This window comes from Aulostomus chinensis, chromosome 23 (genome assembly GCF_037954235.1).
Source record: "Aulostomus chinensis isolate RoL2024-O1b breed Wild chromosome 23, RoL_Achi_v1.0, whole genome shotgun sequence".
Taxonomy (NCBI): domain Eukaryota; kingdom Metazoa; phylum Chordata; class Actinopteri; order Syngnathiformes; family Aulostomidae; genus Aulostomus; species Aulostomus chinensis.
The window spans coordinates 20,006,505-20,020,870 of NC_141342.1; the positions used below are offsets into that span (position 1 = coordinate 20,006,505).

The 14,366-nt window shown below is 45.6% G+C and overlaps 1 protein-coding gene across 4 annotated transcripts in view; it reads right to left on the reverse strand.

Moving 5' to 3' along the window:
• The window catches only part of ankfn1a (ankyrin repeat and fibronectin type III domain containing 1a), an 88,297-nt gene that overhangs the window by 52,575 nt on the left and 21,356 nt on the right, over positions 1 to 14,366 (reverse strand). For all 4 annotated transcript variants that reach the window (XM_086195371.1, XM_086195372.1, XM_086195373.1 and 1 more), the window contains exon 6: positions 9,368 to 9,405. In XM_086195371.1, the coding sequence (XP_086051497.1) occupies positions 9,368 to 9,405 (38 nt within the window). The remainder of the gene's footprint in view (positions 1 to 9,367; positions 9,406 to 14,366) is intronic.

Consider the following 14,366-nt stretch of genomic DNA (forward strand, 5'->3'; position numbering starts at 1 on the left):
AAAACCATGTTCACGTCAGGAGTTTCAGGTTTTACCTGACGATGTGCTTGACAGTTTGTTCACCGGACATTTTTAGACAGATTTGCCCTCAGTGTCAATGTCGAAAACACATGAAAGACAAAGTACACTTTTTGAGTGCAGTATCACTTGAACGTCTCAAGGTTTGAGACACAGACAGAAGGAGAAGACTCACGAGGCAGAAATGTATGACACACCTTTGTTTTCTGGGTTGAGGAGGAGTTACTGTCATCTTGACACTTCAAGCCCTGATTCTGCACTAAAGAACCAGTAGACAACTTTCATGGACAGCAGGGTGTGTGTTTATCAGAAGAGTGTTTACAAGTGTGTGGGAGTTTTTCAAGCAGCACTTCAGGGAGTGTGTGAGAGCGAGGAAATGACTCGCATCTATCAAAGAATGCTGCATTAACGCCTCTCTGGGTGTCACACTGTTATCCCCCAGCAGCCTGTGGCAGCTAACAGGATCGCCGCAGTGACACTATCCAAAGGTGGGAATCTTTGGGAAGCTTGTGATGCCGATTCAGAAATGGGTTCTACTTTAGGCTTTAATCTAGATGACCATCTGCCAGACTGCTGCCAGCTGTTTGATGCTAATATCCACTGCATCATGTCTCTTTGCTGCAGCACTAAAACTGAGGATCAGAAACACCTTCCTGCCGCAGGGCGTCACACAGAAAACAGATGATGGAGATACTTGTTGTCTTACCGGGGGAAGTTGTGCTGCAGTTCATTGCTCCCCCGATAAGTCTCTGCTGCTGCTGCTGCTGCTGAGATTAACTCACTACTTAATCTCATCATGATGACTTTTTATGAGTGTGCTGAGGTACTGCACTGCACTCACTCTGGAGCTTTTCCTCAGAACAGCTCCTGCTACTAATTGCATGAGGTTTAGAACTTCCTTGACCACGGTACACCAGTTCCCCTACGTACCTGGTTCCTGGGACCATCAACACCATCAGTCACCAGACTGATCCTGACGAGGCTGCGCTCCCACCTGCCACCCAATCATGACGGCATGCTAGTCGGATTCCATTTTTGATTCCCTTGTTGTGATTTAATTTTGAAGTCTGAGTATGAAGTGCAACACCACAGTGCAACTCTCTCGGGCAATGTTGTAACTCTGCAGTCACTCAACAGCTATGTAAGGCAATGCCGCAACTGGGCAGAGCAACACTGCAGCTATGTAACACAATGCCGCAACTAGGCAGAGCAACACTGCAGCTATGTAACACAAGGCCGCAACTGGGCAGAGCAACACTGCAGCTATGCAACACAATGCCGCAACTGGGCAGAGCAACACTGCAGCTATGTAACACAAGGCCGCAACTGGGCAGAGCAACACTGCAGCTATGTAACACAATGCCGCAACTGGGCAGAGCAACACTGCAGCTATGTAACACAAGGCCGCAACTGGGCAGAGCAACACTGCAGCTATGTAACACAATGCCGCAACTAGGCAGAGCAACACTGCAGCTATGTAACACAAGGCCGCAACTGGGCAGAGCAACACTGCAGCTATGTAACACAATGCCGCAACAAGGCAGAGCAACACTGCAGCTATGTAACACAATGCCGCAACTGGGCAGAGCAACACTGCAGCGATGTAACACAAGGCCGCAACTAGGCAGAGCAACACTGCAGCTATGTAACACAAGGCCGCAACTGGGCAGAGCAACACTGCAGCTATGTAACACAAGGCCGCAACTAGGCAGAGCAACACTGCAGCTATGTAACACAAGGCCGCAACTAGGCAGAGCAACACTGCAGCTATGTAACACAAGGCCGCAACTGGGCAGAGCAACACTGCAGCTATGCAACACAATGCCGCAACTGGGCAGAGCAACACTGCAGCGATGTAACACAACGCTGCAGCTATGTAACGCCACGCCGCAACTATCTAACACAAAACTGCAGCTACATGACGCGACACCCCAGCTCTGTGCAGCTACATAAACCAACACTATAGACCAGTGAAGGACTTTAGTTGCTCTCTACAGCAGAAGAATGGAGTTAAACAATTGAGAAAGCGAAGATGACAAGATTTCATTATTCTTGTATAAATAATTGTGTATATAAACGTTTAAAAAAGATCATTGAATTGTGCTACATTTGCATATGAAGCAATGGTAAATCAATACTCAAAATGAAAGATGCTGTAGTGATGGGAGATTACTCCCGATAACTGCACAGTATTTCTGTACTTGTACGGATACACTGACTGCATGGATCTTTTACAGGAGTTGTTGGCCAAAAGGTTGAAAAGTGTCTCAGGCTTAATTTTTGTTGATGCCTGCCGACTTCACCTCAACACAATGAACGTTACTGAACATGTCATACAGGTTGAGGTGCCACAGTTGAGCATTCAGCAGGGGAGAGATGAGCCTCACAGTCGTCGATCTTCTCATCAAAGGCCACCTTGACATTTTCGCCAAATCTCGGCTGATTCCATTTCATACTCTCGCACACTCCCACACATCGGGCAGAAGCACATCTTTTGTGTCTTTTATCACCTTTTGGTCAAATGGAAACATCTACGGAGCCTGAGCTGCTGCTCTCAGGATGGACTATTGTCTGGGAAGATACCAACCTGCCGAGACAATCATCCAAGAAAAACAAGAGCTTCCACCATTTGAGGAAAAATGCCTCATGAATGACTGATAGAAAACAAACAACCAGAACAACAACAAAAAAAGATTTAATAACCTGATGAAGTGCATCCCTGCATGATGCGAATGAAAGTAAAATCCCTGTAAGAAGTTCCAGTGGTAATAAACTGGTACGGTAAAGGCGAAAGAAGCCATTGATAATATTGGCTGTCCAATATCGAGTATCTAAGCTGTCAATCCAAAATTTGTAAAAACAGAGATAAACACAATTTTTGGGTTAATTTTCAGAAATGTTAGATGAATTATTTGTGAAACAGTCACGTCTCTCCTTTGACGAACAGCAGCACTAGGATTTCAGGGACTGAGTTGCTGGGACCCATACTAGTCTACTGTAGGGAGGCTTGCCACCAACTGGTCCCAGCCAATGGTTGGGAATCCTGGAGACAGCTGGGATGAGAGGTTTAGGTTTCTATCAGGAAAGTTCACAGTAAAGTGTGAAAATTAGGGAGTAAAGACAACATCACCTCAGGGTTGTGTATAAATGTCATTAAAAAGAGACATATTTCTATTCTTCAGGTCAGGTTATGGAACAACCCTCATATTAATTCAGTGGCCATTTAATACACAGATTGTTGATGTTTCGATACGCTTTACATTTACTGTATTATGGGTGATGACTGGATAAATACTTTCATTCTTTCCTAACAAAGTAAGTCAAGTCATAATTTCCCTACTGGATTTTCAACAAATGGCTTCTCGAAAATCATTTTATGTTGAGAGAGAGAGAGAGGGAGAGGGAGAGGGAGAGGGAGAAAGAGAGAGAAAGTCATTAGAAAATAATAAAAGCAAGTTGACAAAGCTGCTTGGTGCAGGCAGAGTTGAAAACATCCATTAACCACCGAGTTACAAGCTTTGTCCCTGCTAATGTGTCCCATCAAGTGAACCCCGACAGGATTACTCAGCCTCCTTCACTTCGGTGTGTGATTTTCAAGAATGACTAAAGTGCAAAGAAGGAAATAAACCATGAGTAATGTTTGTTCCGGCCAATGTCCCACACGAAGGCTTCATGTCCCTGATGTTTAACCAAATTTTGAAGTTTCACTTTCGACCCACATATGAGGGATAAAACGCTGCTTTCAGCTGTGACGGACACAGGGTTACCTGACAGTCGTGGGTTATTTATTTATACATACAAAAAAACACAAAACAAAGCCTCGACGTCACGCGAGTTCCATGCGTGAACGTCTCCCGCTCCTGGTGATCTGAGCACTGTGTTCCAGTTAATTATGGACACTGAAACAAACAAAATTTGAGGCACATCATCAACTTACTTTGAAAGCAAGGCCAACGTATTTTAGGGCTGCAACTAATGACTATTTCAATAGTCGACTAGTCACCGACTATTGAAACGATTAGTCGACTAATCGGATACTTAATTTTTTCTTAAATTTAACATTAAGTTGATTTAATTATGTGGCAAATGATAATAAACACAATAAAGATGGGTACAACGAAAAATACATCTTTTATTGAACATACTGCGGATTCGTACAAAAATTAAATAAAAATGTCCGGTCTAAAACCAATTAGGCCCAGTGCTCGGTCAGTAGAGACATCAATCCATAAATAAAGAAACCTCTGTCCATTTGTTTAGGGACAGGCAAATAAATAAATCAAAATCAAGTAAACTTTTTATAGCGAAAACACGCTGATAAAATGTACAATGAATGTCATAAAAACCGTATTGGCTTGAATGTCACTTGAATCTCACCGAGGCGAGTCAGACTCCGTTTCGTTCAACTGCCCGACGGGCTTCTTCAAATGTTCCTGCATCACCGAGGTACTGCCATGACACCGAGGTCCGCATTGCAAACTTTGAAAGTAGTCTTTTTATTCGCGGTATCCAGGCTAAAATGTTCCCAAACTTTAGAAGTTTTGGTACGCATACCTGATGTTGACGCCGCCATTTCTGTATGTTACAGCTCAGCGAAGAGACGCTATTGCGCATGCGCGAGTGTCAGCGATTATAATAAAGTGAGATGCCTCACTCTGTTGGAAAAACGCGTCTGGCGACAATAGTCGACGATGGAATTCATTGTCGACTATTTCTATTGTAGATTTTTGTCGACAACGTCGACTAATCGTTGCAGCCCTAACGTATTTGTGCATATTCTCAGTCATGCAGGTCATCGTAATCCTCAAAACATAATCAGTTTAGGAAACTGCACAAGAGGTGAGTCCAGTTGCCTAAACTGATTATTTGTTGAGAAAAAGCAAGGCAACGTCAGCTTGATTGCAAAGTAAGCCAATTGGTTCAGCTCATCACTTGAAAAGCCGATTATCATAATAGCAGCATGTTGATTTGTTAGCTATTATCCACTTAAACTTTAGCAAACTTAATGCTCAGGATGCTGTGAATAGATGCAACAAGAAAGACAGAAAATAGTGAGGATGGAAGTGTAGAGATGCGTCATACACGTAATTATTATTATTCATCATCTAGATCGTGTCTATATGACAATTTACATAAAATCTATATGAAATCAGTCATAACACCACACGTGAATATCGCAGGGCACTTTCTAACAATCAATAACTAAAGTGTGTGTTGCACGCTAGATTTCCGCAAATATACCATGAGCTGGAGCCTAAGCACCGCGGTTCTTTCTGTGGCAATCGACCCGTGATGCCAACATCATACACAGACATGTATGTGTAACAGTTCATGGCATTTATCTGTGAATTCACGCTACCGCTCCTTACAGCCGAAGCCAAGCGTCAGCGTTTTGCTGGTGGTAGTTGCCGAGCTACGCTAACCAAAGACAACATCCACTCTCATTCACGCTTGGTTAAGGCGGCGGAGGCATTCGGGAGATGTATTATTCAGGACTGCGGTAACTGTTAGCTAAGACAGGGCGAGAATGTAATGGATAGTAATGATGACACCAAGCCAGCTAAAGAAAATGACCACAGACCCAAACCTCACAGTGAGAATATGCAACAAAATACTAAATAGCAGGTGTACGTAGCAGCTGGCTGTTCGGTTGATTGGGCTGCAGTCATTGTGAGCTGGAGCAACAATCCAATCCCAGATAACAGCAAGTTTTGCCATCTAAAGAGTGGAATATTCTGTCATTAATATCACCTCTTCCAGGAGGGTTGAGAGAAGAGGAGCAGAGACAAAGAGAGAGACAGATCCCTCTGATGAGCCTGTGAGTCAGAGAACTTCTAGTCACGACTGACGCTACTCAGCTGCCGTTATTGTGTCAGCAGTGTGTGTGTGTGTGTGTGTGTGTGTGTTTTGTAGTTATTTCAGGATATTATTAATGTCTTCACACACCTCCAACCCCACCTGAATACATCTCGAATACAACGAAGGACGCCTCTTCATCTGGTATCACACAAATAAACGCACTCTGCTACCTCTGTGTGTGTGTGTGTGTGTGTGTGTGTGTGTGTGTCTGGATATGTGTGTTATCAGCCAACAGACGAGTCTATCGTCATGTTCTGAGGCCACCGTTTGATATAACATGAACTCAGGGACAAACAGTGGAAGCAGACGAGCCTTTTGCCTGCAGCTCCGATTGTGTTTTAACTGCTTCTCCTATTTCATGAAGACACACACACACACACACACACACACACACACACACATACACACACACACACACACACACACCAAGGTATAAACAAATAAGAATGTCAGCTTAATCAGAAGCTGTTTCCTGTGTTTCCTGGAGTGTCAAAGTCTGGAAGTGTTGTTGGAAACATTGGAATAAGTGATATTGAGCTGTAATGTGAGGTCGTCTCAGACGGGACTGGGCCGTGTGTGTGTGTGTGTGTGTGTGTGTGTGGGGGGGGGGGGGGGGGTGTTATTAAAAAGATGACATAACGAGGCTCGTTTTGTTTATTTACCTCATCATTACAGGTGACCACCTCATTATGTAAAGAAAACTAACTCATGTTCTCCAGATAACAGGAACCATTTGTTATGATGGCCTGACCTCGAGGTAGAGACGATATCCTGTAAACACAACATGCCGGCATAGAAAGAGTTTTTGGCTGACACAAAATATTTTCATCCAATTTAACAAAATCAACACAAAAAGCTAAATCAGATCCTGGGCAGTACGGTTCAGTTCCTTCTTCGCTGAGTGGAATTTTTGGGGATTTGTTTTGTTTTCGAGGTCGGTGTTCGCCAGACGTCAGGCCTCAGCCAGAATGCAGCGACAGGGAAACCAAACTGGTGTCACCGTTACGTTTCACCACATTTTGTGTGTTTACATCTCCCGCTTACAATATCGTGTTTATTTTCGAACAATCACAGAAGGGTTGGGTGTGCGGAGGGGGCCGTGACAGCCAGTGTAGCAGCTCCAGCATGGGTGTTCCACGGAAGGGGGCTGCAGCGAAAATAAACATCTTGATGCTTATTTTGAATGTTTCTTTACGGCCGTCTCAAAGTTGACTTTAAGGAAGCAAAATGGCTGTAAAACTGACAAGAACGTTTGTGTGCCTGCAGTGTCTCGCCTTCGTTTATCACGGGAGCTGCTCACTTGACAGGAGCCCACGGGCTCTTTTGTCCGATCATCCTGGAGGGGCACGTCGGGGTGGGTGGAGGAAGAGACCCTCGATCCCCTTCATTGATTGGTTTCCTTCTTTACAAGTCGTAATGTGGTCAAACTCCAATGAGTCCAACGAGGCTGCTGTCAACAGTTGTGTCAGGCAGTGCGAGCACATGTAAAAGACACGAAGCTGAAATTTCTCTTCTGTTCATTTGCGCCACTAAAAGCTACCTTTCTTTCCCCTTTTCCATCACCATGGCAACACGTCGCCGGAGGCAATTAATCTTAATGGCTACCTTGGGCCCCTGTGTGTGTGTCTCACATAACAGTCACTACAAAGTGGCACCACTGCAAAGCCCCCTGAGGTAAAGTCTAATATTCTGATGAGTGAGCTGCATGTGTGTGTGTGTGTGTGTGTGTGGTAATGCATATTGTTCTTCTGAGCCTTCAGTGCAACTGCAGACATTTTGAAATTGTCAAGCAGCATTTAAGCAGTTATTGTTACATTAAATCACATTAAATCATATCGTGTGATCCCCCCCACACACACACACACACCTTTCCAGACAGAGAAAACTGAATTATAGGATGAAGCAGCCAGAAAACAAGTTTAGAGAGAGCTGAGCTGTCAGGTGAGAGTGTTCATTAAGCAGCACAGAGGCGCACCTTCATTGCTCTCAGACCAGTTACCGTGGTCATTATAGCGATGACTTACGGTGATGTATAGCCACGATTACCAGTCATTTCTAACGACCCAGTTTCAATACAGAACAGTAGAAGACAGTCAGGCAGACTTACAACAACAAAATGCAGCTTTGGCTGAGCAGTGGCAACAGCGACCCCTGCTGTTGAGAGTGGTATTAATAGTTCTCTAGATAAGTGTAACCAGAGCTTGACCATCATTCCGAAACCTTCAAGTCTGAGCCCCGCACGCGTCCTCACCTCCTCTACAATGTTCTGTTTCTGGAGGTCTGCGTAGTTGCACTGGAGCGGATACACCCGCACCGCGACTCACTCTCATCACACACCACCAAAACTCTTAAACCCTGCGGGACACGGCCCACCTCCTGCACTCGAGGTGCGGTCTGGCTCGTTCCAGTTCAAAACGACATCAATTGCGCACCATCAACACGCCGCCATAACCTTTCACAAGGGCCCTCAGATGCTCGTCCCAAACTACAGCAAAGTTCAGTTCAGTGCAGTAAAGTTCCCACTGTGGTACCGCTGCACGTGCCGTTTCTCATTTAAATCCCCACACGCCCTCATCTGGCTGAATGTTTGTCTACACTGGACGATAAAGTTAAACTTCGCTTGAGCAGCTCTCATCTTACACAAATGCTTGCGCTCGCACACACATACACACAAGTGCACATACACACACACACACACAGGGTGCTGATGTATGATCATGTGATCATGTGTCAGTGTTCCATCGAGCAGAATGAAAAGGCAGTTTGTGAATCGCAGCTGGTGAACTGAGGAGGCCAAACACAGAATGTGCTCAGGTCTGTGTTTTACACAGCTGACAGGTTTCTCACACACTCACTCGCACACGCACGCGCACGCGCACACACACACACACACACACACACACACACACACACACACACACACACACACGTGTTCTTTTATTATCACATTTCAGCCTTACATCACATTTTTGTGTTCGGGGGGAAACAATATCAAATTTTGTCCTGTTCACATCACTGGTTGCCATTCTCTCTCTCTCTCTCTCTCTCTCTCTCACACACACACGCACAAATACACACACTCACACACATAACCAGTGTAGTTAAATCTTACAAGCAGCAGCAGATGCATCCATTTTTCTGACAACCAGGTGATTTTCCAAGCTAGGCGGAGAAAAAAAAGGTCCAAACGCAACAGCAGCACGTATGAATCACCGAGATCTGATTCATTTTAGATCTCAAACTCCAGCGTTCAAAACTCTGCCAGCGCCGGTGTTTCAGTTCATGTTAGTCACGCAAGTAACAGGAATAAACTCCAAGTAAAGTAGCAAATGATGTCATTCACACAACAAGAGAGCATTCCCCCAAGAAAGAGAGTCCAGGCTTCTAGGAAAGAGATGAAAACACAGAGGTGCACAGGAAGATGATGAGAAAGACGATAAAAGATGATGCAGCCGGTAAAGTGTGAACACGGAGAGGAGACAGGACCTACTTTTTCCTGGAGTCGTATCTGCCTGTGGTTCCCAGACTCTGTGAGAGAGACAGATCAGAAAACGATTATTACACCTCCGGTTCAATTTGCACTGTTGTTTCTGCTGAGGAAATCGATACAAATGTCGCACCAGACACACGCCTCTCTCCCCAGAAAGACAGAGGCGATAAGAGGCTCTGCTGACAGAAAATTAAAACATTTCAGATGCAGAGAACAATTGCTGATTCACACTGGAAACCAGATACACACACAGAGCGGTGGATGAATCCACTGCTGCAACACCAACAGGGAACCTTTACCTTACATGATTGTACAGAAAGTACCACGTGTGCCTGTAACACGCATGTGAGTCACGATGCGTTCGGAGCAGACTCGCTGCTCGTCCATCTGATCCAAACTCCATTCAGAAAACAAAGATTCTCAAACTTTTTTTTTTTGCTTGCGGAGGGACGTGACAGATTATGAATTCATTCACTGCACAGATCAGTGTCACGATGTTGCTTCAGCATCACGCTGACCCGTTGATTGCTATTCATTCACAGAGAAACCTAAATAGGAAGCATCCAGACAGTTAAACTGAAACTGACGACTGACACAAACAGTCAATGTTCGTTTTCTCCTTTCAGGACATCACGTTTGAATATTTCAGGGTTAATGATTTGTAGGCACGCACAATATTATTGGCACGCAATTGGTATCAGCAGATATTAGTCACGTCCTTGCAGAGTGGTAGCGGTCGAGTGGCTGCTACTGATGTTGGGTTAGATTTGCCGTTTACATGAGTTTTAGGTTTGCAACTAACTTTTTTGTCATCTGAAATCAGACAAAAATCCAACAAGAGTGATGCCTCCTAAGTTGTTCTTGTTCAAGAGTAAACTCACACCAGTGGTTCTGTTTCGCATTCGGTCTGACCACATCATAAACCCTGGATCATAAAGAGCTGCTCCTGTCGCCTAGCAACCTTGACATGTTTAAACATTAGCTGTGATGCGTTCTGACCTCAGAACTGCTTGCTTGGCGATGTGTGAACGACACCGGACGTGTTGGCGAGGAGAGAGGATGGTTTGATTTGATGAAGGGTTGGCAGGATTTGGGCATCATGGGATGAAAATGTAGAGTTGCCTTGACAACTGCAGACAACAGTGTGAGGGGGAAATTGCGAGCTGTCCATAAGTGCTGACTTTGGTTTAATGATGTCCCGCTGACCCCCTCGTCTCTTTCCAACAGGGACCCTTGCAGGTCTGGAGATGCACAAAGAATCCACCTACAGGGGACGTCCATATCTGTGTCTCTGCATGCTGTGAAGACTTAACCTTGTCCATTTGTCCTCCAAACTGTTTCTTTCCTGTCAAAACACTCTGATTCAACAAACATCTTATGGACAGGAGCAGTAAGGTTAAGGTTGTGGCACCGCCTCTCATCTGCTCACTTTCCTCAAGCCGACTTTCTTGTTCTACTGCTGCTGCTGCTGCTGCTCTTTTGGCTCGTGACGAGGGCAGCGGGGCACCCGGGTGCCATTCTCTCTGAAGACAGATGCTTTGCCCCCTGCCGGAACTGAGATGAGATTATCTATCGCTCAAAACGCAGCAAGGAAAATTTTGATGGCAATAAAAACACACACACACACACACACACACACACACACCACGGCTTCACTGTCAAACACACACGCACACACAAAACCACTCAAACTCCTAAAGGTACGCACAGGTGAGTCATCACGAACATGAGGGCAAAGTCGTATTTTTTGTTAACAGCAGGGCTGTCATGGGTGGCCATGAATGACATATAGCCATTCTTGGTAAAGAAAACTACATTCATACAGCCAACGTTGCAATATTTATACCCCTCAAAGTGACAAAAAAAACAACAGAATGTCAAATACATCTGATTTCATTTAAAGGCCAGTCTGGTCCCATCCTGAGTGACACTGTGCGTTCTTTCCTTTCCTTGCGTACAGGTTGTGCTGGGTGAACACTAGGGGGTTATTTATGCTCTGATTCAGCCCTCCGAACAATCATGGTGGTAAAAATAATGGTGACGGTGTTGCATCACAGTAATCCTTCAATAACGCCCTGTATCCCTCCGCCCACCAGTCACATATAACACTAAAAATAAAAACAGCTCTTTTTATCTTCAACCATGATTTAATTCTGATTTCCTTTCCGCTAATTTCCCACTAAAAATTGCCCACTCAGGATCAGCTACTTAAGACGATTGTCCACCTCCAAGTTTTTGTTTTTCTTTCCTCGTCTTTGATAGTTCCTGTGAAATCCCGAGTCGCTGGACCTGCCACCCCGTAAGATGAATGCCAAGTGTGTGGTCTTGAATCTTGACTGAACCGTTGAGTTAAATCCGCCATTATGATTGTGCTCGGAGTTATATTCGTCCTGGTGCTCCATCCAAAGTGTTTGCGATGGAATTTGTAGGATTTGGTGGACCAAAGACTCCTGCAACATAACTCGCTGCTATGACTTCAATGTTTTTGTTGTTTCTATGCTCCGTTTCAGACATCATTGAAGTTTGCTGCTGCGGAGCACAGAACTGACGGCCCTGTATTCCAGTTGGGAAAAACAGTCTTAATATGAAAAAAATGTGCAGTGCAGTTTGATTTGGGCAGCAGACCAAGAGTCTGATGCCCAGACATGGAAGCTGGCTTTTGGGACATGGAATGTCACCTCTCCAGCGGGAACATAAGGAGGTCCATCGGTGCATGTGGCACCAGGACATCCTAGGTCGTAGGTCTATGGTGGATTTTTATAGTCGTATCATCTGATATGTTCTGGACACTCAGACGAAGAAAGGAGCTGAGCTGTTAACTGATCACCATCTGGGAATGAGTTGGATCAGATGACAGGGGAACGCGCCACGCAGACCTGGTAGGCCCAAACGAGTACTGAGGGTTTTCTAGAAACACCTGGCGGACGATCTTCAACTTCAATCTCCGGCAGAGCTTTGACCGCAACCCCAGGACATTGAGTCCAAGTGGACCATGTTCCACTCTGCCATTGTCAAGGTGGCTGTTGTGAGCTGCAGCCATAAGGCTGCTGGGGCGGGTTGCAACGGTAATCCCCGAACCCGCTGGTGGACACCGGAGGTCAAGGGAGCCGTTAGGCTGAAGACAGAGGCCTACAAGGTGTGGCTGGTCTGTGGGTCTCCAGAAGCAACTGACAGGTACCGACGGGCCAAGCGGTGTGCTAGCTGAAAGGCGACGCTCTCGATTTACCAGTTTTGGGTAATGACTGAAAGAACAAGATCGCGAATACAAGCGGCCGTAATGAGTTTCCTCTGCAGGGTGGCTGGGCTCTCACTCAGAGACGAGCTGAGAAGCTCAGTCATTCAGGAGGGACTCAGAGTAGAGCCGCTGCTCCTCCATGTTGAGAGGAGTCAGTGGAGGTGGTTCGGGCATCTGGTGAGGACGTCTCCTGGACGCCTCCCTCGAGAGGTTTTACATGCATGTCCGACCGGGGGGAGGCCTCTGAGCCCACCCAGGACACGCTGGAGGGATTACATCTCCCGGCTGTCCTGGGAACGCATCAGGATTCCCCTGGAAGGTGGAAGTGGCTGGGGTGAATCAGTCTGGGCTTCTTCAGAGGCTGCTGCCCCTGTGACCCAGACCCAGATAAACCTAGGGTGACGACGACGACGACGGTATAGAAAGAAAACCAAACCAGTTATTTCCTGCTGTGCAGAGATGAACAACTTTGTAGAACTGAAGAATCCTGGTTTTACCAAATGACCTTCACTTTTTCCTCATCTTTCTAACAACTTTGAATAAAAGCGCATTTTGATTTCCTGTGAAGAAGTTTGTGTCATGTCTTTCACATGGGGTGATGATCTCCCAGCAGGCGCGTCCATCAGTTGCCTCTAACCCTTTCAAACCAGAGTTTATTAGTGTGTCTTTCTGTTTCCTGTGTCGGGAGAGCAGTAGGATCACAATCCTTATAGAAATAAAGAGCTCTGACACCAAGTCAGATTCTTTAAAATCCCCTTTTGTATAACAAAGAGGCCCAGGAGTCATATGAGAGGTGGGGGAGGCAGGCTACAGTCAGACATGATGGAAACACCGGAAGCTGATATAACACACTACATGACACTGGACAGAGAGCTGCAGAGACAGACATGAAATATCACCGGAAACCACTGAAATACATCAGTGGTCATGATTTATTTCACTTTATTATCTAAATTAACAGGTAAAATCTTAAGGTCAGCTTAATTTTTCCCACACGTGGAGAGAATAAGATGGTCAGGCAAGTCTTAGCACGCGAACTTCGATTCCACCTCCAATAAAATTGATCGGCAAATTCTCTCCAGGGGACACTTAGAGGCGAAGTGGCACATTGCCTCTTAACTCCGTTAGGAGTTGGCCTGCAGGATGAGTCTATCTGCAGTTTGCAGATAGTGTGCCAGTTAACACAAGCTAACAAGCTACGAGTGAGCTAAAATGCTACTACCATCTCTCCATTTATCCACAACACCATAGGTACACAGACGACAGATACAATTAGCTCCTTGCTGCAAGCTAATCAGGAGCATTTTCTTTCTCAGAATTTAAAAAAAAAAAAAAATTATCATTCCCTGCAGTGACATATCATTGTTAGCCTGAGTTAGTCAGGTTTCTATCAAACACATTTTTGATTCATATTTTTCAGATTGGCACCACGGTGGTGCAGCAGTCAGCACTGTCGCCTCACAGCAAGAAGGTTCCAGGTTGAAGCCCCGGCTGGAGCACGCGGTCTTTCTGTGTGGAGTCTCCATGTTCTCCCTGTGCCTGCGTGGGTTCTCTCTGGTACACCGGCTTCCTCCCACAGTCTGAAGACATCAAGAGGCACGAGGCTGATTGATACTCTAAATTGACCGTAGGTGTGACTGTGAGTTAGCCACTTGTGTTGGCCCTGCGATGGACTGGTGACCCATCCAGGGTGAACCGCGCGGAGGCTGCTGGAAGAAAATGGGTGGATGGGATCTCTCCAGTGCCTCTTGCATGTTCGCAGCC